General features: G+C 40.0%; 1 protein-coding gene across 7 annotated transcripts in view; it reads right to left on the reverse strand.

The window, feature by feature from the left end:
* LOC128998507 (optomotor-blind protein) overlaps window positions 1-26,079 on the reverse strand; it is a 92,802-nt gene that overhangs the window by 14,282 nt on the left and 52,441 nt on the right. For 4 of the 7 annotated variants that reach the window (XM_054424673.1, XM_054424674.1, XM_054424671.1 and 1 more), the window contains exons 4-6: window positions 21,655-21,678; window positions 2,555-2,701; window positions 1,778-1,854 (exon numbers count right to left, since the gene is read on the reverse strand). In XM_054424673.1, coding sequence (XP_054280648.1) covers window positions 1,778-1,854; window positions 2,555-2,701; window positions 21,655-21,678 — 248 coding nt within the window. The remainder of the gene's footprint in view (window positions 1-1,777; window positions 1,855-2,554; window positions 2,702-21,654; window positions 21,679-26,079) is intronic. The other 3 variants (XM_054424678.1, XM_054424675.1, XM_054424676.1) reach the window with 1 other exon arrangement.

Raw genomic sequence — 26,079 nt, forward strand, 5'->3', positions numbered from 1 at the left:
ATCTGTTATGAAGTGAAGGACATACATGTCTATGCACATTTTTTTAGTGCGTTTCCAACAAAATTAATTGTAAAAGTCCAATATATCATACCCCTGGTAACAACATTCTTTCTGTCAGCTAGTTTGTTCCTCAATATTTTTGGATTCCGCAAATTGAAAAATACTTCTCTTCTGTCGTGACCAAATACGAACACTCTTCATTTGTATGGCGTATATAGAAATGTATCATTGCAGACTGAAGGTATTTCCATGAGCAAACTAACGATAATAAAACTTGTGTGATTGCTTTACTCAGTGGGTTTGAATAATTAAAATTAATAATATATTTAAGGCTGCTCAATAACAAAAGAAAATGCTAGATATAAGTTTTAAGACAGCTAATAATTTAAGAACCACACAGCTTTATTCGATACACATTTTTACAATCTACATAGGCCTAGCGACGAGAATCTATGTCGCACTGTGTCTCGGTAAGCTGCATTTATTTGTTAACAGGATTACATGCAGCCCTTACACGATTACAACATGTATTACATGCACTAGGAGAGCTTACCATTTGCGTCACCATACTTATATTACAACTTTCAAATATCCACAAGTATTCAAAAAATGTTCTATCGCATTTCGTGCAATAAAATATGAACAGCAGGAACACTTTACATAGTAAACGAGGGGAGTTGAAACACAAGTAATATTTACTTTCGAGTGGGAATAATAAGGCGTAGCGAGTGCAAGAGGGTAGAGATAAACCTGAAGGTTATACTCGTACAACATAAAAGTACAGTGCAGTTTAATGTTAGTGGAGCGACCTAACGCAGCCACTACGACTCAAGGGTCGGAGGCACGCAAGGCGGACTTCTCGGCCCCAACTTGTTTTGTGGATCGATGTAAATGTGTGTCTCCCGGCAAAACAATGCATAAGTCAACTGTATGATTTTATATTGCTATTTTATTTCGTTAAAATATATAAAATAAGTAGTTATGTAATTTTGATGGTAGAAGAACGAAGAACGGTTTTTAATGACCGTTTCCTAAGTTTTCAATAATCTTAGAAAAAGGAATTATTTTAGTCTAGGCATCCTCAAACAGAACGAAATACTGTAGGAGTTATGTGTATGCGTGGCCTATATTACCTCGCAATTGTCCGTCCACGTAGGCCTCAAAGGCCTAAGCGTAAATTGTACCATTGACTATACACAGAGTAGACTTTCCTTCCAATGTAAAAGTTTGAAGCCCTAAAACGTGGTGAAATCTGTTGAGATGGTCTACCATTTAATGACAATATTCTGTGTTAAGTGATAAAACCATCAGCTGTTGGCATGGATTTTAATTATTATTTTACCAAATACACTAGTACCCTCTGGTGAGATGGTCCTGGACTCCGTTTATTTTCTTGACTTGAAATCTTTAAGTTGTATGGGACGTCTACTCCATGTATAGTCAAATATTTCACCAAACAAAGCAAGTGGTGAACCGGTGCAGCACAAGAATTTATTGTATAAAAATGTATATAGTGGCACCGGGACTCGAACCAACAACATCGTTGACTTGGTTCCATAGTCCATCATGCTACCGAATGAGCCACCATTTCACCTATGAGGGTGAGTTTAACACTTCAAGCTGAGATATATTTATTTTTTTCTACTATACAGTCTAGGGTATTTGCAGGTCATATTCTACAGATAGGTGTTTCAATTTTTATTGCACCACATGAGTTCAATGTACAGTACTCTAGTCCTAAATGTAATGAGTGTTATAGCAATTAATAACTACTCACTTTTTCTCTCTTTTCCCAGCTCCCGTATCCCGGAACCCCTTGGCGAATGGATTGTTATCTATCTTCAGTTGTGTTATCTGGAAACAGGCAAAGTGATTTAGATGTTGCCGATTTGAGAATAAATAACCCTAATTCAAAAAATGGATTGTTAGATTTCCTTAATTGAGGAAAGTAAAATTGCATTTACGCATAAGTTTAATGGTATAACATAATAGCAAAACCAGGACTATTTGCCAGAATTACTTGTGTACACTTTAATTAGTTTATTGATTGTATTTAAAAAGTGCCTTTAATGCAAATAAACCATTCTTTTGACACTGAATTGAAAGAATTTAAGTATTAGAGTAAACCATAGCAGAGTATGCAATGCATATTGGTATTTTGATAAATGCAGATTTAAATGCCAATAGTTAAGATTATTATAATTGTATTGAAGTTTAATTATTATAAATTCTTGGTTTCAATTCAAACCTCAGTGAATTCATCCACGTACAATCCTCATTTCATATACATTTTGTTACACAATATAATTAGGTACAAATAGACAAACAAACACTAATTGTAAAAAAATCCTCCTAAACATTATCATGTAAAGAAACCAATTCCCATGCCTTCAATAAGGTATATAAAACTTATAGAGTCATACGTTTTTCAACAGAATTATTCATAATTTTAGCAACTCCTGAAATAGAAGACATGGGGAAAAGGAAAGGACAGTTCCTCGAATGTATAAATTGAGTAAAATTAAACTACACATTGTGGCACAAGAAGCTTTACCTTTTCATTCTGGTAGGCGGTGACAGCGATGAATTCAGTTTCTTTGAAGACATAGGTTCGGAAAGTAGAGTAAGGAAGCTTGAGGATGTCGTTGGCACGGACTAGGTGAAACCTGGGCTGGTACTTGTGCATGGAGTTTAGTATCGTCTGTGGAAACATAAGAGGGATCAGTTAAGTTAAGGCAATTCTTGTAAATACATTCTGATGTATTGACTGGACACCTGTTGGAACTCGCCATCCTGTATAGGTTAACCACAAAACATGGATTATGAATGTAGACTTTCATGATAGTTTTCCAAAGAAGAAATCCTTGCGAGTTTTATGTTCACCCGTGTTGTCTAGGAAACGTGAGATGCAACCGATGCAACGTGTCGGATACATACAGTTCTCCATCTCCAGAGTAACGTGTAGACAGTTCATGCACAGCACTACTATTTCTTAGAAGGGGCTGAATATGTGGACTACTTTAACACTGAGAAATACATTGGTCCAATTCTATAGCCTACTGAGTTTGAAGAAATAAAATGTTGAAATAGTAGGTTTATGTGCCACAGTAGGAGGGTATTAAACGCAAATCATTCTTTTCACTGGTTCTCTTAAAATTAACTAAATAATTTTTCAGGCTAATTATTTAGGCCGTATTTACCCTTCGTCTCGTAAAAATAGTATAATCACCTCTAATTACGACAAAGCAATAATATTCCGTGTTACATGTGTTTTATGGCGAAGAAAGTAGGTCAATAAAGAAGAAAGAGCAGCTTGTGATAAGTCCCTGGACAGGGAGCGGGCCAGCGCCGTGGGTATCGACAACTAACCATCGGTTAGAAGATTTCTGCTTGGCCCAAGGCTGTGTTTAAAAATCGATTCATAAAACACCGAACCACCTTCAGCAACAGCCTAACAACGAACATAGGAACCGTAATATATCTACTCTTCGTTCTTCAGATGATAATCGAGATGTTAAACAGTACTGCTGAAAACACATCGTAAATAAAAGCGCTGTCGGTAGTAAAAAGTTGAAATTCGCGAGACTTAAATCAATAGTAGCCTGGGGCGGGCCCCGACAGTCCATAGTTCTTTATTGTGAGGTGATCAACACAATAATGAGGATGAGGTTTCGGGTTGGGACCTATTTATATAAGTTGTTCACAACGACACTTTGATCAAAGTTAGGGGTACTGTATAAGGAAGAAAGTCAAAACCTAGGAACTGATAAGGGAGAACAACCAAATTAACCAACCCGACTATGTGGAGATAAAGAGTCGATGTTATATGCTTCAAAACTAACCATGTAGAGTCAATTTACGTCAAGTGAGTGATTGCACTTATAAAATGCTGTAAATTCTTATCAAGTGATATCCTTAGAAATCCCTAATGTTCCCATAGTTGATACTTGAAGCTACAAAAAATCCAAAACTAATCGGATTGACCATGGGGATCGAGCCATAGTCCCTCAAATATTGCTTAAATAACTAACCGTAGTACTTCCAACGATGATCAATTGATCATAACCGTATTTTTTCGATACTCATGTAGGTACTCTCAGTTTTTTGAAACCTCGTTCTTAAGAAAATCTTACAAGATCAAACCACTGTCCAAATATATTCTTGGCTACTTTAAAGGAGTATTACAGAATATTTACTAATCAATACAGTGGATCAATATATCTAGATGATAACCATTGAATAGCTACACACAATAATTGATCTCTTTGTTTCTGTTACGGAATCAGAAACGATGGGTGGATTGATAATTCGTCATCAAGATGTGTCCAACGATAGCAAAAACACAAAACAGGACCAGAAACAAACCGTGTCAATGTCACCGGAGTGGTGTTACTAGTTACAGAGTTTGTATTACACCGTCTCATACCATAATAGTATGACAATTCAAGAGAGCAGTGTGAGGTCTAAGCAACGGACAGGTTAATTCCGTTTCAGTATTTCCAAATGAAACACATCCAACAATATTTTATATATCAATGACTATACTGTATACATAACTTGTTCCTCTAGGTTATTTCTTTGTACGAATCCCTTCTTACTACAATTTTACCATTGATAAATTTTCAAAAGTAAATTTACTATTATTACCATTACAAATTCTTATGGTGACGTAACCTATGCGTATAGTTTAGATTTGCGTGTGTATTTTAACCAAAACATAAAATAAAGGTGAGTGTAGAATGAAGGTGTCTTTTTTAGGTTTATTACCAAGAACAGCTGTTCCATTAGCCGAAGTCATTTATTAAAACCCCAATGATCTAGGAGAGCAGGGTCCTGTTTCGAACATGGTTCAAACCAAAAACTTTTAAATTGTTAGGCGAGTACTATAACCTATCACTACCCATTAAACAATGATCATAGAAAAATAAAAACAATTTACATTCAATTGACTTCTGTACACACAGAATTTGTTAATTTTTACTACAAAACTCAACTCGTCCATGTGGTAGGTGCAAAGTTGTTGGTCCTGGTGTAGAAAATGCCCCAATCTGTAGTAGAATCTAGATCTGTAAATAGCTTCGCTGTAGGGCCCAACTAGATTGCCAGATTACAATAATTAGTGTGACGCTATTAGGTTCTAAATAGCTCGCAGCATGCCTCACCGTGTCGCTCTCATCAACCATCTTTTAGCTGTTTGTCATGACGAATTTCACGTTTTAATTCTTAACAATTCACGTACAAGGTGTGGTAAGAGAACTTTCTTTAGGTAAACGGTTTCAAGTGTAACAAACAGTTTTTCAATCATTATGTATTGATTGTAAAAATAACTAACAAAGGTATCTTATATATATTCATGATAAATATTTACAATAGTACTTGACGGAAATTGTTTTATCATAAGCAATGTCAACTTTGGTTTTATATTTAACTGTAATGTAACACTACCAACAACTTTTAGCGAATTTCCCTATAGGGAAGCAGCTATTACCGTAAGTCTCATGGTAAGACCTAGGCCCGGAACCGATTTACTTTTTCATTTTGTTGTCCACAGAGGCCAAAAACACCATTCGTTCAAATCTTGATATATATGTCCATCCAGACGATAACTTGAGTAATTTTTTTCCAATTTTGATAAAATTTGGTTTGAAGGTTGAGGTTTGAGTTCGCGCTCTAGCATGATCGGACCATGGGAACGGGGTTTTACGGGGGCTTTATGGGGTAAAATTGGGGGTTTCTAATTTTTTTACCCTTAAAACACAAAATTTATCAATTTTTCTCCAGACATTTTAAAGAGCTTAAAAAAACGAATAATTTAGTATATCAAAGTGTTTTTGTACGGTGATTAGTTACGGAGAAAATAAAAAAATTGTAATTTAAAATTCCCATGTTATTCTTATGGAGAATATTTTAAAATTTTGTAGTTGGCTTGTTTATAGATATATTTTGATCAAACTTGGGGGATTTATTTATTTCATACTAAGCTAATAGTTTACTATTTTAATATATTTGAATAAAAACACAATTTATTAGTTTCCCTGTAGCAGCCAACCTAGGTACTCGTTAAACATAAATATTAATTTAATAGATTAATTAAAAATTAATCCAGGCAAATGGTAATTCGCTTAGTCGGCAGGTTTGCTGCAGCGGGGGTATTTAAATGACCCATCAAAAACCTGGCGTCACATACAAGCAAAACTAACGTATAGCCAGTTACATAATTTATAATCTATTGATAATGAAATACTATTCATTTATAATCACGCGACCTTACCAGTTACAGTTTTCTATTTTTCAAAACCGATCTAGAAGAATTTATCGCTGATGGTTTACCAGACGATAAAAAACCTCTCACCACGACTCCAAAGGGAGCCGCTAGTTGTTTAACCTCTGTTTTAATAAAACATCGCAAATTAAATAGATCGTGATGTCATCCGCGCGCGGCGGTCGGAACTGGTGGTATTAATTGTCGAACTCAGACTCGTTCTGTCCGACGTAGGACACGATACCCCACACAGCTTCAGCAGTCAGCAGTCACAGTGGAATATCTACTAAAGACAATAAATTATTTAGCATTGCGGAGTACGTAAAATCGACACCGTAACATGTGACAATTGTTGTTACGGGTGGTCTAGGGCTCAGATCCTGTCATTTTCTAAACATTAACTAATGAATTACCTAAAGAACATGTACGAATGGGTGGTCTTGGGCTGGAATATTAACAAATCGCAAAATAAATAACTTATATATGTTCCAATATTTTTCGATTTTTTAATGGTTCTTTCGCCATTCAAACCCGTTAGAAGACAATGATTACTGAATCTCACTGTTTTACCTATTGGTTATAGATGTATTGAAACTGGTAAACCCAGTATATTGAGTCCGTGTTAATCCAGAATAAATTACTTAATGTATGCTGGTTAATAATAGACGAATCCTCTTAAAATTTGGATATTTTAGTTGATTGTAGACTTTTAAAAGTCGTTAAACATGACACATTTAGCGTTCCTTGCATCTAGTATTTATTGAACCAAAGTGTTTTATATGGGTGGGTCTTATTTAGTCCCATCGACCAATAGACCCCAATTACCAATCATTTCATACATTCAGTGCACAGGCAATAGTATCTATGCAATTCGCTGAGTAAAGACACCAGTGTAAGTTGATTCCTTGAACTTAATGCCTTCGCATTGTTTCAGCTAAAAAAAGATCGTCGAAAAGCGAGTTCGATTACCAGAGACGTATAAATTGTGTCGATAAGCCTTAAGAATACCGGGGTAAGTTGTTTTTAATTGGGTGGTAATCCAGCCGCGTACAGGTGCGAACCTTTCTAGATAAGAAGAAATCCGAACCGTGTGAGGCCGCGAGTGTACACTGCGTCTCGGGCGCCCTGCTCGTGTAGGATAATGTTTATAATATTGAACATAACCGTTCATATTATTGTGGTTTGTTGTAATCTCACAAAAAAATTATAAGTTAATCAAATCTATCCGTATCTGAGGTATATGATGAGTCATAGTCATAAAATGTGTTAATATCGGTTAAATGGATGTGCGAGTTACCTTTTACTATCATTGTTGTTATTTAGTCATATACGTTATTTGCATCAACAAGCAATTAATTAAAATTATGTAAGCAGAAAGTTTAATCGTTTTAAAAGTAATAATACAAAACTATAGATTAATCCGATGCGGTAAAGAACAGAGAAACCGACATCATTGACAGTATTGACCTCGAAATTTGTTGATAATTACGAATTGATTTAAAATATTATATCAAATCCATTTAAACATTTAAACGCAATAATTCAAACAGAAAATACGATATAATAACGGCGTTGGATAGGTCTCTATGATATAATAACATATACCGGTCAAATTAATTAAATAGCATATAAGTTAGAATGTTTGGTAATGTATTTAATCCAATTTACAAAAACAGATGAATAATTCTTGGAAATATATTGATAAGTATTGCATGTTAATGTGGAGTTCTATTGATTTTTTCTTCCAATCCAATATTCTCTCTGAATTAATGTATATCTTCGCCTTTCACGTTACAAGTCATTTATCGCACACCCTGTAGTGCTTGGAGGGTTTGTGAAGGACGTAAGATTTTCTTTGGAACTGAATGTTCGATCCAATAAAATTCTCCGCTAAAAGCGCCGTCGATATCCTTGTGTTGCTCGGCGGTGGCGACAAATTCGGACAGATTGTCAGTGCCCAGAAGGGGGAGCACTTAGCCAAAGTGATCGCAGAGTAGAGCTGATTTTATAGACCACCTGAGACGATAGCCAGAACATTTTCTTAATTTTAGCGTGTTTGTAGTTCAATCCAAACCTCCCCCATTGTTGCGACGTTTGGACGACTATGACCTTTAAGGTTTCTCTAATTCCGGGATTTATTGAAAGATTGATTATATTTTTTCAGAAATACGTTTTATTAACTATGTGTGGCAATGTCATTTTTTTGTTGATTTTTTGACGTAAGCACTTTAACATTACACTGTCTCAAAATATAAATAATTGTCTCTACGAATCTATCAATGATTTTTATGTTTGTGTGCCTTTACTAAGACAATAAGAGCATGATTGCCAGTAGGTTTTATTAATGTTTCAATATTTATCGATAACGAATTTAAGAAGGGTAATTTAGAAAAAGAAAATTTAACTTTTTTAAATTTTGGAACTTATATTACGGTTATACTTGTTTATATAATTTTTTCAGAAAGTTTCAAATGCAGGTTATTTTATGTTGAACATGTTTCAAGCTATGACAGTTCATCAGCAGCACTCACAAAGTTTTAAAATAAATAACATCAATCAAGATTTGTCGAACACTTCTGAAGAAGAATTTATTTGTATTAAATTTGTATTAATATTCAAAGGATTATCGTGAGATGTTACAATTGCCTAAAACCATTGACTATACACAGAATATACTTCTCATGTGACATGAAAGTTTGAAGCCAAGAAAATTGATGAAGTTCAGGACCATCTCACCAGAGTTTACTAGTGTATTGGGTTGAATATTAATTATAATCAATGCAGTATCATAGCAAACAGCTGATTGATGTTGAGCACTTATCACGGAATATTGTCATTAGTTGGTGACCATCTCAACAGTTTGCACCCCTTTTTTTCTTCAAATTTTTACATTACATAGGAGGTCTATTCTGTGTATAGTCAATGTTAAATTACAACACAGCTGGTAAATGTGTGTGTATAAATAAAATCTTGTGTAAATCTAGTTTTTAGGTACTTTCCCACCTGAGGAAGGAGGATTCCAGGACATGAAACGTCGCCAACCCCTTTTTACTAATAGGTTCAGTAATAATCCCTAAAGTAACATGCCTTGTCTCGTAGGGTGGTTTACATGTACTTCTTGTACATTCGGTTTTACTTTTACGAGCGACGGCCAGTGAGGGAGCAAGGACATCGGGCGGATATTGTAGAAACAAACACAAGTGGATAAGGCGAGAAGCACGACCGGAATGGTTATCGATTCCGGGTAAATTGCCAGTGCGTAATCTGGAAGTGGCCGGTCGGCTTCCTGGCACCGATGCGATAGCAGGCGACAACATGTAAAGCGTGTTAAGGGACAATAGGGGGCTAATTGTCCTTCTATCGTGGTCCCTGCCGCCGTCCCCGTCGAAGCTATATCGCTAAGTGACTTACGCAACGCCATTTTGTGTGTCACAACCACTAAGAGCTATTGTTTTTCTTGCAATCATCGAAATTGAAGACGTCGAAAGTCGAGGGATTACGTAGTTCAGTGAAATTTAGCGAGGTCCTGAAATGACGAGTGTTGGAAGCCTATTTGAACAAAGTCTCGGTTTTTATTTCTTCCTTCACTAGCCGCTAGGCTCTTCCGCGGAATCGTTTTACACATCACTTCAGGCTTTCACATAGCTAAACAATATTGGCGATTGGCGAAATTTGAACCTGGGACCTCGTGGACAGAGGTCCCGTGCTCTACCAGTGGACCAACTTGACCCCAAACACGATGTCGGTAGAAGACGGTTTCATGCATTTGAAGTCTGTAGTTTCACACGTTTTGATTGATGGAGTTGTCTAGCCAGTCTGGTAATGAAGAAGAGGACTTGGTCCTAGAACCCCTATGGGCTAGTTCAGTTCCACAAATAAACTTTACGAAAAAAGAATAAGCCGATTCAATGTGGTATACATGAAGAGTCAAAGTTTCATAATTGGTTATGCTTAGATACCTTCGTTGTAACATCAGAAGAGATACACTTAACCTATCTAATGAACTCTCCTAATCAATTATTAGTATAGATAGCTTTATTGAGAAATTCTTTTATTTATTTCACTCAATAATTATATGCACAATTTATACCTGTGAAACATAAAGCCTAATATTTTGCACAAACACAAAGTATATTTTATCATAACATAACGAAACATAGCGCTGAGGTAAATTCATCAGACAAAGTTAACTTAATAACGGCGGTCTAAAATTTGACAGATATTTTAAGCAAGGCGCCTGGTTTTTCACGGTCTGATTTGTCAAATCGACGCGTAACTGTGGAATATACGCTTCTTAAACAGTTTCAGATTTGTTTCGCTGATAAATCAACGAGCACCAGTTTTGTCATCAGACTTGGCGTCTTCAACAACGGAACCAAAGGTCAACAGTTCGTGGCTATATGTGTAATGGTTTCCTGTTAATCGTGGGATTGTATTTTATTACTTCAAGTTGGAGTCATAGAAATACAGCTTGATTACAGGTAATCCATAACTAAGCTATCTGAGACCCACGCTAAATATAGATAGGAAATATTGTTACCTCGGAAAATCAAAAGATCGAAAGTAGAAGACCTTTACCATGGTACAAGTTGTGAAGGAGTAACAGTGTAACAGGTTTATGTAGGGCGAAGGTTCTAAACTTATCGGTAAAATAATAAGTCATATTCCAAATCATGACAGGATATCTTCCAAAATAAATAGGGACAAAGCGAACCCGTAGGAAAACTTAAATAGATGGGGCGGCCGAAAACATTAGGCAAAGAATCAATAGGGGAGGGGTTAGGGGTGATGTCGGTTGGGGGGGAGGGACTGATTGCTCTACTGCTGATCTCTGCAATCAGAAACCGACTGCTATCAGCAAATAACACCTCATATCATCTCGGCTGTGTAGAACAGTCAGAAAATCACAGCAAGGAGAGGTGTTTAACGATGTAACTACTGCACGATTTGTGGATTTTCAAAATCCGCAAGTTTTTGACATAAGCTAATAACTCCACAGTTACACGTCAGCTGTGTCAAACATTAAACCGGAATTCTCGAAAAATTAAAAAAGAGAGACCAATATTTAGAGATTTTACTACTGTGTGATTTGTGGATTATAAAAATCCGTCAATGTTTTCCAAATTGGGGCTACTTTTTAATTTATAGTTCTGTCTACCAAAAGCTGTATGAGACTGCTGGTTTTGCTCGTGGTCGAGGTTGTCGTTCTTGCTCATGACTATAGCACGTGGCCAATACATGCTTCTTTCACATAATTCACAAATAATTATTGTGTAAATGTTAATTTATAATGAACAGGTTATTGACAAACCGCGTTTTTATCGCTTTCATGCCCCCCCCTTAATTTATCCCTCAATTTATTTATATTATAAATACAGGATTGGAATACGTAATTACTGTAAATAAATATTATACGCTAAACATAAAAAAAGGTTTTCCAATGTTAGTACGACAATTATTCACTACCCCCAGCTTAGTAGTTAAGTCGTAAAATTAAATAACAATTTAATTAAATTACAAGATTGTATACGCAATATATTGATCAAAGCAGGTGAATCCTCAACTACTTCCTTTGTTATAATAATGTATCTCACTTAGCCCCTAGAAGGTCCCTAACACAAATCGAACGTTTCCACAATAGAATCGTAACGACGAAGGTGGGGCGGTGGGCTATATTGCACCTTGATCTCTGCGGCAGATCGCTCCACTGTGAGCGTGTTAGCCCAATTGATATGCCGCTAGCCCGGATCACATAGCGCCAATTAAAGTCCATTAACACCACTGTAAAGCAGCGCTGCGCCGCCGCCATCCTGCGGGGTAGATACCATCTCCCCACCCCATAGCCTCAACCACCCTAATTTATTGGCCGAATCATAATTTAATGCTTGTTATCAGTATACATGTTCGGATCTAATTTGTCTGCTGTCACCACTCCTCGCAACCCGCATGTTAGGGGGTGGAACTACCCCCCCCCTCTCTCTCTCACTCTGGTTAACTGCAACGTGTCAGTGGAACGGATCAGCAATGTGTCTCCAGTAATGTGAAACACCAACGAAATGTTCAGAGATTCGATGCATCTACAAATTACATGTTAGGGTTCACAAAATGTGACTTCAACGAGGTTTGGGCAGCAGCTTGGTATTTTTTCAAAGATTTTTTATTATATAGGCTACGTTACAGCATAAACGAGACATTCTCTTATTAGGTTGACGATGGATTGTTAAATCGAAACAGGTTAGGCTACTGACTAACATATTTTGAATATTTCAAAGTATTATTTTATAAGTCAAATTATTCTTTCGGAAAACCGGTAATTATTGCTTGGAATTAACATGGAGCCTAATTTCATACGCATCAAAGGCCACTTTCAACACTGGTATTATTCAAGGAGAGCATGAATTGTAATCCTTTGCAGATATTGTCAGAGTGGTCCTGGTGGAAGAGGTGCACTTTTAGCGTAAAAGTTTGATGGAGAAGCTTGTGTGTGGCAGAGTCGGGGCTAGTTAGGTTAAGGGGCAGCTCAAATCTGATGTTGTCCGGTCTAACAATGTGATGCGTCCAACCGAGCCGCGCGTGCTCTCTCTCTCACTCTCTCTCTCTCGGTGCTCGTGTGACCCCTGGACGGCGCCAACCAGGCGCCTGCCCCTCCTCCCGCTGTCCATCTACAATCGCACGGCCATTCAGATTAGTCCGCAATTATGCGAAAACGCGGAGCGCGCGCCGGACCACGGTGGAGGCTTAATTACCTGGAGACAATATCTCGAGGCCCGCAAACCCAGACCCGACACGACGACGAAGACAATGTATTGAAGACTGAAGTATACCCCACAGATGGGCTACAGTTTAGTAGCTGGTCCCCGCAAACCCAGACCCGACACGACGACGAGGACAATGTATAGAAGACTGAAGAGTATACCCCACAGATGGGCTACAGTTTAGTAGCTGGTTCCCACAAACCCAGACCCGACACGACGACGAAGACAATGTATAGAAGACTGAAGTATACCGCACAGATGGGCTACAGTTTAGTAGCTGGTCCCCGCAAACCCAGACCCGACACGACGACGAGGACAATGTATAGAAGACTGAAGAGTATACCCCACAGATGGGCTACAGTTTAGTAGCTGGTCCCCGCAAACCCAGACCCGACACGACGACGAAGACAATGTATAGAAGACTGAAGAGTATACTCCACAGATGGGCTACAGTTTAGTAGCTGGTCCCCGCAAACCCAGACCCGACACGACGACGAAGACAATGTATAGAAGACTGAAGAGTATACTCCACAGATGGGCTACAGTTTAGTAGCTGGTCCCCGCAAACCCAGACCCGACACGACCACGAAGACAATGTATAGAAGACTGAAGAGTATACCCCACAGATGGGCTACAGTTTAGTAGCTGGCTGGTCCCCGCAAACCCAGACCCGACACGACCACGAAGACAATGTATAGAAGACTGAAGAGTATACCCCACAGATGGGCTACAGTTTAGTAGCTGGCTGGTCCCCGCAAACCCAGACCCGACACGACCACGAAGACAATGTATAGAAGACTGAAGAGTATACCCCACAGATGAGCTACAGTTTAGTAGCTGGTCCCCGCAAACCCAGACCCGACACGACCACGAAGACAATGTATAGAAGACTGAAGAGTATACCCCACAGATGGGCTACAGTTTAGTAGCTGGCTGGTCCCCGCAAACCCAGACCCGACACGACCACGAAGACAATGTATAGAAGACTGAAGAGTATACCCCACAGATGGGCTACAGTTTAGTAGCTGGCTGGTCCCCGCAAACCCAGACCCGACACGACCACGAAGACAATGTATAGAAGACTGAAGAGTATACCCCACAGATGGGCTACAGTTTAGTAGCTGGCTGGTCCCCGCAAACCCAGACCCGACACGACCACGAAGACAATGTATAGAAGACTGAAGAGTATACCCCACAGATGGGCTACAGTTTAGTAGCTGGCTGGTCCCCGCAAACCCAGACCCGACACGACCACGAAGACAATGTATAGAAGACTGAAGAGTATACCCCACAGATGGGCTACAGTTTAGTAGCTGGCTGGTCCCCGCAAACCCAGACCCGACACGACCACGAAGACAATGTATAGAAGACTGAAGAGTATACCCCACAGATGGGCTACAGTTTAGTAGCTGGCTGGTCCCCGCAAACCCAGACCCGACACGACCACGAAGACAATGTATAGAAGACTGAAGAGTATACCCCACAGATGGGCTACAGTTTAGTAGCTGGCTGGTCCCCGCAAACCCAGACCCGACACGACCACGAAGACAATGTATAGAAGACTGAAGAGTATACCCCACAGATGGGCTACAGTTTAGTAGCTGGCTGGTCCCCGCAAACCCAGACCCGACACGACCACGAAGACAATGTATAGAAGACTGAAGAGTATACCCCACAGATGGGCTACAGTTTAGTAGCTGGCTGGTCCCCGCAAACCCAGACCCGACACGACCACGAAGACAATGTATAGAAGACTGAAGAGTATACCCCACAGATGAGCTACAGTTTAGTAGCTGGTCCCCGCAAACCCAGACCCGACACGACGACGAAGACAATGTATAGAAGACTGAAGAGTATACCCCACAGATGAGCTACAGTTTAGTAGCTTGCTGGTCCCCGCAAACCCAGACCCGACACGACCACGAAGACAATGTATAGAAGACTGAAGAGTATACCCCACAGATGGGCTACAGTTTAGTAGCTGGCTGGTCCCCGCAAACCCAGACCCGACACGACCACGAAGACAATGTATAGAAGACTGAAGAGTATACCCCACAGATGGGCTACAGTTTAGTAGCTGGTCCCCGCAATCCTAGACCCGCAAAGTGTCTCTGATAGAACAACTATTTGGCAGTTAATTGATTTCAGGTACTGGACACGTATTTCTACATTCATGTTACAACTAATATTCAACCTATAAGTTATAATGATGGAAAGTTAAACTCAACAAGGACACAATTAAAAGCAACCGTTGATAGCCAAACTTTATTGAAATGATAAGTGTATCAATAGGAAACAGTGGAATTGAAGTATGGACTTCACTATCCCAGTGTGGACGCCAACTGCACGAAATATTGGGAAGTTATAATTGAAATTCATACATCAGTGTGATGATGATAGTGAAATTTCAGCTTCATACAGCACACATCAATAGCACGCTAAGGTGTGAGCATATTTACACCTTATCAACGCAAAATATGTAAAGTTCCTTTCCATTAAACATTCTCACCAGTATTGTTGTGAGCCCTGCTCAGTGCCCTCCAATTAGATCTGGATTAATCTCAGCTCACAACTATGTTTGTGAGAATTACAGTCCGCTTCCAAATTCCCACCTTCACAACTCGCCAACACCTGAAGTTGAGTTGTCATGTGTACCCCTAGTTGTGTTGGCTTATTATGTATTGATAAAACAAATCAACCAAAAATGCTTAACTCATAATTAGAGTCAAATCTCAAACCCATCATTTTATAAACTAACTTTATCAATATACAGTGTGTAAATTAAATATGGAAACAAATCTGTATTTTTAAAACCTGTTCCCATATTTGTGAAATTGTTGCTTTTTCGCATCAAACCGTATTTTGGAATACTTGTCATTTTGGCTAGAGGTGAGATATCTGCCTCGGGGTTACGTCATTGTATTTCTTTTGACAAACCCTTCTAAATGAGGAGTCACCCAATAGAGGTTGCTATTTGAAAAAGTAAGTCACCCCCTACCACTACCCTGTTAGGGGGGCTAAAAGATATATTGATGATGCAAATATTGCGGAACCTTTGTTAACAATCAATGCCATAATCCGAATATTTCTAGCTATTTCAGTTTTTAAAATACACATTTGTTTCCATACTTAATTTACACACTGTATAAGAAATATGTTTTGTTTTAGATATTGACTGGCGCTCTCATAACATGACAATAAACGTAATATTATCTGCATCAACATACAAATCAGACAAATACTGCATAACAACATACACCTACCGAGACAATGAAGTTTGCCCTTATCTGCACCATCCCAGCATACAAAACGTAAAGCATACAATTAACATAAACCCCGCATAACAACATACACCTAACAGGACAATGAACGTATCCAGCCCAGCATACGTTCGACTAAACAATGGATGAGAACCCGGAGAAAATGAGCACAACGGCTATAAATTTTAGATACAGTTGGGTAAAGACGCTTTGACATGTAAAACAAATAACCCCGCCTCCTCGGTGCGATATTTACCGACCATAAGAGCGACTGGGGCGTGGTGAAGCTACAATTGATACATCCTTGGCAACTTGGGCCCCTGTAGTGGTTGTGGTGCTTCTAGTGCTGCGACCTGACTATGGCAGTATTTTGTGTATACAAATACAAATCCAAAACACCTATGGTGAGAAAGTTATACAATGGGGCAAAGGTAATTGAGGTGTTACTCCAACATGGTTACAAGGTGTTCTGTATGGTACCATTTTTCAATATGACAATATTGTTGGAAGCGATCAAGACTTTTACTGTTAGCATTTACAGAATTGGTCACTCTTTTCGCAGGAGGTGACTCTAAACACTTGTGTTACTCTGAAGAACGATTCGGTAAAAAGGACAAGAATTCTACAGGAGATTCGATTGTTAGTTGTATAGTTTTCATAGCATTTTGGTGCTGTCATATTAACAGTTTGAGTAAGAAGAGTTGAGTTACTCGTATTCAGGCGATTAGCCTCACTTACCCTCGCAAGTATGGTGGATCTAAAGCATTAGTAACAATACAGAACGTTTAGTAGATTGAGCAAGGATTTTGCATAACTGTCCATTATTGATATTCAGCTTTTTTCAATATAAATATGGATCTTGGTGCTCGTATTTTATAGGTATTATTGAGAATCAAGTTTTAAAGACGCTACGATCAGTTAATGAAACACACAAGTGCAGTCACATATGGTAAATATGCACGAATATAGAGCGATGTATGTTAGCACAGAAACATTTGAGATTATTTGTTTATATCTCACATCAAGTTGACAAGCCCCTAATGATAAGGAGCAGAGAGGCAGAGGTCTGGTCTACTCGGTGGTCTACGTCAGGACGTTGGATGCCACCGACCGGTAAACCATCAATTTGAGGCTAATGAGCGGGTTCTCGAGGCAACATAATACGCGTCATTATGGCTTGAAATCTTAATAGGTCAGTATCGGTCGCATTAAGATTGGTCGTCTATTAGTCCGTAACATATGTCGAGCCGCCTCGGAATCGGTCTATTCCGCTCTTTGAATTAATGATGGCCGGAAGACGGATATTGTAATAACCGATCGCATAATCTTGTAATGCCTCTGACTGGAAATGATTGTTTGACGAAGGTCCTAGTAGGTTTCCCAGTTTGGTCCTAGCATCACCCGAGACTGTTATGTCCCATCGTACAAATGTTGCGACAGTTGACGATTCCGCGATCTGTTCTGGTAGGTTTTGTGCTGTTTTATGCTCCTATAAAAGACGGAGTTACTGTCGTTTTTGTCTCCGGATACGGTGGTCACCCTTGTAGGGGACGGTCTCCTGCAGGTGTAAATTCGACGACGTTAGGCAGATGTCGGACACTACTAAACGGGGAGTAAAATACGTAAAAGGGAACAGAAGAAGGAGTTATACGCGGACTTAGTGCCATGACTCCGACTGGATACATAAACGTACTGAGAAAGTTACAAGGACATCATAAAAAAATTCATCTACAGAAGTTTTTATTTTAAGATATTCACTCGTTTGGAACCGTTGGGGAACTTAAATCGATATTTTAAATTATTCACACAAAACGATAATACGCGCCACAATTCTGTGAACAGAATAAGTAATTAATATGAAATACTTGGAATATCCGAGACGACATAAAGAAATAGACGTAAAAGATAAATTGAGTTTGTTAAAAATACAACAAAGATTTTTTTGAAACCACCACAGACAGTAGAGATAATCGCCCGTTTGTGTACTACTAGATAGCGACTATTTATGCCCAGTTGGCTCGGTAAAACATCAGAGCGAGAATTATAATCTTGCAGATAAATCATGCGAGTCATTGTTCTACAACATTAAACGTTGTCATCGGCGTCGCGGGAGATGAATCTTGCAACTAATCGTGGAGAGCAGAGGCTGTGACCAACTGAGACACCGTGTGTGTGGAATTGGCGGCGTCTCAACACACACCTACTGTAAATGAAACTGTACACAGGAACAACACAGTGGTCGTTGAGAGCAGAGGCTGTGACCAACTGAGACACCGTGTGTGTGGAATTGGCGGCGTCTCAACACACACCTACTGTACATGAAACTGTACACAGGAACAACACAGTGGTCGTTGAGAGCAGAGGCTGTGACCAACTGAGACACCGTGTGTGTGGAATTGGCGGCGTCTCAACACACACCTACTGTACATGAAACTGTACACAGGAACAACACAGTGGTCGTTGAGAGCAGAGGCTGCGACCAACTGAGACACCGTGTGTGTGGAATTGGCGGCGTCTCAACACACACCTACTGTACATGAAACTGTACACAGGAACAACACAGTGGTCGTTGAGAGCAGAGGCTGTGACGAACTGAGACACCGTGTGTGTGGAATTGGCGGCGTCTCAACACACACCTACTGTACATGAAACTGTACACAGGAACAACACAGTGGTCGTTGAGAGCAGAGGCTGTGACCAACTGAGACACCGTGTGTGTGGAATTGGCGGCGTCTCAACACACACCTACTGTACATGAAACTGTACACAGGAACAACACAGTGGTCGTTGAGAGCAGAGGCTGTGACCAACTGAGACACCGTGTGTGTGGAATTGGCGGCGTCTCAACACACACCTACTGTACATGAAACTGTACACAGGAACAACACAGTGGTCGTTGAGAGCAGAGGCTGCGACGAACTGAGACACCGTGTGTGTGGAATTGGCGGCGTCTCAACACACACCTACTGTACATGAAACTGTACACAGGAACAACACAGTGGTCGTTGAGAGCAGAGGCTGTGACCAACTGAGACACCGTGTGTGTGGAATTGGCGGCGTCTCAACACACACCTACTGTACATGAAACTGTACACAGGAACAACACAGTGGTCGTTGAGAGCAGAGGCTGTGACCAACTGAGACACCGTGTGTGTGGAATTGGCGGCGTCTCAACACACACCTACTGTACATGAAACTGTACACAGGAACAACACAGTGGTCGTTGAGAGCAGAGGCTGTGACGAACTGAGACACCGTGTGTGTGGAATTGGCGGCGTCTCAACACACACCTACTGTACATGAAACTGTACACAGGAACAACACAGTGGTCGTTGAGAGCAGAGGCTGTGACCAACTGAGACACCGTGTGTGTGGAATTGGCGGCGTCTCAACACACACCTACTGTACATGAAACTGTACACAGGAACAACACAGTGGTCGTTGAGAGCAGAGGCTGTGACCAACTGAGACACCGTGTGTGTGGAATTGGCGGCGTCTCAACACACACCTACTGTACATGAAACTGTACACAGGAACAACACAGTGGTCGTTGAGAGCAGAGGCTGCGACGAACTGAGACACCGTGTGCGTGGAATTGGCGGTGTCTCAACACACACCTACTGTACATGAAACTGTACACAGGAACAACACAGTAGTCGTTGAGAGCAGAGGCTGCGACCAACTGAGACACCGTGTGTGTGGAATTGGCGGCGTCTCAACACACACCTACTGTACATGAAACTGTACACAGAAACAACATAGTAGTCGTTGAGAGCAGAGGCTGCGACCAACTGAGACACCGTGTGTGTGGAATTGGCGGCGTCTCAACACACACCTACTGTACATGAAACTGTACACAGGAACAACACAGTGGTCGTTGAGAGCAGAGGCTGTGACCAACTGAGACACCGTGTGTGTGGAATTGGCGGCGTCTCAACACACACCTACTGTACATGAAACTGTACACAGGAACAACACAGTGGTCGTTGAGAGCAGAGGCTGCGACGAACTGAGACACCGTGTGCGTGGAATTGGCGGTGTCTCAACACACACCTACTGTACATGAAACTGTACACAGAAACAACATAGTAGTCGTTGAGAGCAGAGGCTGCGACGAACTGAGACACCGTGTGTGTGGAATTGGCGGCGTCTCAACACACACCTACTGTACATGAAACTGTACACAGGAACAACACAGTGGTCGTTGAGAGCAGAGGCTGCGACGAACTGAGACACCGTGTGCGTGGAATTGGCGGTGTCTCAACACACACCTACTGTACATGAAACTGTACACAGGAACAACACAGTAGTCGTTGAGAGCAGAGGCTGCGACCAACTGAGACACCGTGTGTGTGGAATTGGCGGCGTCTCAACACACACCTACTGTACATGAAACTGTACACAGAAACAACATAGTAGTCGTTGAGAGCAGAGGCTGTGACCAACTGAGACACCGTGTGTGTGGAATTGGCGGCGTCTCAACACACACCTACTGTACATGAAATTGTACACAGGAACAACACAGTGGTCGTTGAGAGCAGAGGCTGCGACGAACTGAGACACCGTGTGCGTGGAATTGGCGGTGTCTCAACACACACCTACTGTACATGAAACTGTACACAGGAACAACACAGTAGTCGTTGAGAGCAGAGGCTGCGACCAACTGAGACACCGTGTGTGTGGAATTGGCGGCGTCTCAACACACACCTACTGTACATGAAACTGTACACAGAAACAACATAGTAGTCGTTGAGAGCAGAGGCTGCGACGAACTGAGACACCGTGTGCGTGGAATTGGCGGTGTCTCAACACACACCTACTGTACATGAAACTGTACACAGGAACAACACAGTAGTCGTTGAGAGCAGAGGCTGCGACCAACTGAGACACCGTGTGTGTGGAATTGGCGGCGTCTCAACACACACCTACTGTACATGAAACTGTACACAGAAACAACATAGTAGTCGTTGAGAGCAGAGGCTGCAATCAACTGTGTCACCTAAATCCATACGGATATCTAAATCCACGGTAAATCTAATTGTTGTATGAAAAACCACAATTGTGCTTTTGTAGAATCTTTTAAAAGGAAATGGAATACTCTATAGTACTCCTACTCCTTATAGTAAGCCTACTCGAAAGTAATTAATTAAAATATAACAAATAATTTTACACAATTTTCAAACATAAGTTAATTAGAATCTGCAGCAAAATAAATGCCTTTAACATGTTTTCGAAATAAAATTAACTATGCAAGCTGCAAGAATACAATCGCCCATCATTTTCGACATTACACAAATGATCAATTAAAACTGTAACTATATTGGTAATCAAACTAATAGTGTTGTCATAATAATAAAAGTGAGGAGTGTGGACTTACCAGACTGATTTCTTCATTGTTCATCTGAGCATCACATGAAACAAACCAACATCACATCAGAATACGAGGGCTGATCAAAAGCTTTACATATCACATACAACATTGATAATGAAAATGTTCTTAGCTTTCAGGAATATGAAATAAAAACATCGATATAATGTATTGATTTTGAGCAATTAGTACATCTTATACGTTGTACATCCCACTTATAATAACTAAACGATTATTCCAAAATGTGTATAAATATTTTATAAAAACTTGTAAACAATGTTACAATTAATTATGGATGTATATATACCGCTTTAGGTTCAGGGACACTGATGGGGGATGTTTGAAAAATAAATTATTTTCAAATCCTTATATAAACCCAAGCCTTGAAATGATCAGCTCTCGAAATCTGCTGTGATGCCTTTTTGTTTATTGCCCAGTTTATAGCGTTTCAATCAAGTCCCCCTTCAGAGCCCAGTCGTAAGGGTTTGGATTGCAAAGGGTTGGATTCATACAACTTAAACAATAATTGTACAACTTCAGGTTTAAAAACTACTATGTGTAATAGCTAGCATAAATGGATATTTTATGTAGAAACATTCTCATTGCAACATGTAAGGATTAGGAAAACATTATAGGCAGACCAGATAAATACAATACAAAAGTGTTAATGTACATGGACATTACTCGATTAAATACATGCAGAATAAATTTATTTTAACTTTCTTTTTGAATTAAAATAAGAAACCTTCAGAGGATATCGTTGAAATTAACATTATCGATTTCTTGAAGCAAATTATAACCTGATAAAGGAAGCTCCATGGTACATGGTACAACTCCATTTGTTTACTTGTTGACAATAGAATAACAATTCGCATTAGGTGACGTTTTCAGAGAATTTAAAAATGAAGATTACATAATAATTTAACACTGTGTTAATACTGTGCTGAGTATAAAAATGTAGAACTCGACGCAAACTAATTAATGATTTAAAACATTGCAAATTAAGATATTACTGCACTTCTTATAACAGCCACTCAATCTGAACATACGAGATCATAAAAATACAGTTACTTTAGGGTTAGTAACTTCTTGATATGCATTTGTAATTTCGTATATTGTTTAAAGGGTTTGAAGTTATCAATATTTAAAATATGAATAGTGTACTAGGATTTTCTCAACAGATGTGCCCAGCAAAAGCAGAGTTGGTTCCACCCCCTTATCAAGAGTCTGTGAGGGTATGTATTCGGGAACACCGGGTAATAAGATAAGGGAATTACCGCATAAAATCAAGAATGCGGGGAGTTGTTCTCTCGATCGACGGGCTCTGATTACGACTGCGATTGTGTTGACTTTGCTGATATACCGAAACCGAACTTAAGGTAAATCCGATTTTGTAGCGTTCGTCGTAAATAAAACAATAGAGTCGGAGGAAGAACGCCGTTCACGTTCCCCTCCACACTGCACTAAGAAAGATTACATTTCTCTTTCCTCCCTCGACCTCCCGTTTCTCCCGTTTCTTTCGTTCTCCGCCCCCGACGTCGCCGATGTCGAGGATCAGAGTTACACTGCAGGTGTGGAGTCTAACATCTCATCCGTATACAAAAACAGGGCAGTAAAACAATACCATCGCAATGTACATCATTATGGGGCACTCCATGGAGTAGATAGTGGGATACTCCACTGAGTATATCTACGAGTATAACTGTATTGTAGTCTCTAGACAAATATAAATTTGCTTCGTGCTTGACGCGAAAACGTGAATCATTTTGATTTAACAAAACATGTTTATGGAGATATTTTGGATAACAGTATTAAGAGTATGTAGATAAAATAATTTTATTTTCCCTGCGGTATTGATGTTTTAGATTATTTACGTAGAAATTTACCTCCCTTCCTTGAGCTTCAAATTTACTAGACAAAAAGGGTACAGTATTCGATTTCATGGGCAATGGTAAGTGTATTAAAGTGAATATGGACACGAGTTGTTCAAAATAAGAAACGTTAAAACTTTCTATTATTTGCATTGTCAGTATCAATCTATAGTCCTAGATCAACGACGATATTTTCCACCTTTTGCACTCATGGTTGATTGATAAAGAATAAAAGATAAATGAGACAAATAGTAGACATCATCCGATTCCAGGGGCAAAACATAAGTGTTTGAAAGTGTGTGTTGGTATATTTGTTCCCATGTCTGAGGTGTTGAAGGTGGCGAGGACCACATTAGTATGAGCGATGTAGGTGTAGACTGAGGACTGCAGAGTGTACGTAACAAATGTGGGAACTAGCGACCCGACGATACGACCGCACGTACGCTTGTTACCTACGTGTTCTAGCGACGTGTCCTCCGACCTACTTAAAATACAAATCTGTACCTTTCGCTTCGGCTCGCGTGGACGGCGAATGTAAAGAAACGACCTTCTTCTAACTCCTTCCTCAGTCGCAGCTCGGCTATCAATGAAGACTTCAGACGCGCCGCTGGGTGTATTCCGTCCACAAGCGGGCGCTGGTGGTGAATTTTGTCGGATGACTCAGGGTCCTTGTGAAATTCAACTATGTACATCAAATATTGTAGAGCGTGTATTTGGAGCAAAAGGTTGCAGACACGGGCCGCATTCACTGGACGAGTCTGGCTATTACATGAGCGACACCGGAAGACCGTGGTATCATATTGCACGCAGCCTGAATATAAGTTAAACGTAAGCTTCCAGATTACAGGCGAATGTGTGTAACAACCAACAGGTAAAACTGTTTAGTTTTCTATTATATTGACCATTCAGGGTGATAATCTTACTTATCGATTGTCTTCTAATTTCCCTCTGAGGACTAAACGCAGTTGTGTGTTAAAATACCCGCTTGTGCGGCAGATGACACGGGTCTAGCTGTTATTGGCGTCGAAGCCTTGCACTACCGATGCTCTATTCCACTCCGGAAGGTATATGTCTTGCCCACCCTGAATACATTATGTTAACTAAGAGAATCCCTCGACCGCGTCCCGTGCGCATCATAAAAGACGTTTGGACAAAATTAATATTACTCTTGTAAAAAACGGAAGTGTCACAGTTAGTGAACGCGCATTGACTACTATTTATGTGCAAATGGCCCAGCGCACGCGCTACCGCCCGAACGACAGTTCTTCCGCCCACCCCACCCGACGACCGACGACGCGACGCGCGACGAAGCGACGATGTTGCGGCACGTGCGAACTACCATCATCACTTCCTAATCCGATATCCTACCAAATATTAATTGCTCTACTCGAATGCGTATGTAAATGTTGACCGTCGATATGTCACTTCCGTCTCCGGCCTTGCATCCCCTTGGTGGCTCCTGCCCCTCTGCTGGGTTTGGTGGTTGAGGTTAGGTCAAACTTTGCGTTCTTTGTCAGATAAACGATGGTGATAATACTGCAACTGGTGACGTTTGCTATAGATATTGTTAGCAATATTATTATAATACAGTAGTTTTATTTATTTCTAAATATTTACATCATTGAAATTACTAGATTGTATTCGCAGTGAGTGGTTCACATACACCTTCCTGAGGATCCTGGTTGTAGACAACCAAGATTACCAAAAAGAGAAACACAGGAACGCTTACTTGATAGATTTGAATACGCACTGAGGTGGTGAAGTCAAGTGTAAATTGAGATGATTGCGGATGGAGAAACCGCATACGATATTGTGTGAAAACGATGTGCAAGATGAGTAGAATGTGTGTAGACAGGGTAAAAGTAGGTTGCCAAGGTGTACTTGGAGACTACACATTCCATTGTGACTAACATGTAGTTGCTGTTGCTACCTTACAACACAGTCCTGTGGTCGAACAAAGGAGGAGCGGGTGTGGGTGGAGTGAGCGATAAATCGAGTGTAGAGAGGTATACCACCCCTGCAACCACCGGTGGTCATTAATACTCGCGATAAGAACAAATGAGGTTCGTCGCACCACAAGCCAGTCCTACCTACAATTTTCCTCTCCTATTTAATCACAAGACTCCTAAATTGTGAACTCCCGAGTGTTTCTTTTACTTAGCCCGATAATTGCCCTCGGCCTATCCGTGTTCTGCTCGCTTCCTTCTGTAAATAAAGTTACCGAGATAGTCCGCGCTTTGCATATTGTTTTATGTAAATACTTTAACCGAACCCTCTTCACGCCACTTTCTGCCGCCTTTGGTTTGCACTTGCTCTCTCACTTGTTTTTTAACAGCTTCAGATGAAATGTTTATGATTTTTTTACGCATTTTATAGAATTGTTTATTGATATGAATGTATTTAACACCTTGTAAATCACAATCAAAAAATTGACTATAAATCGATTCACAGTAAAGAAGTTTGTACTTCATACGTTACAAATTTTACTTTTACATAGAAGATTTACCCTATAAAATAAAATCAAGTTAAATAATTTATGAAATAACACCTGTAATACTGTTTA

The sequence above is a fragment of the Macrosteles quadrilineatus genome, unplaced genomic scaffold, assembly GCF_028750875.1.
Source record: "Macrosteles quadrilineatus isolate MER2022 unplaced genomic scaffold, UCM_ALF_1.0 Scaffold_7__1_contigs__length_78375512, whole genome shotgun sequence".
NCBI lineage: Eukaryota > Metazoa > Arthropoda > Insecta > Hemiptera > Cicadellidae > Macrosteles > Macrosteles quadrilineatus.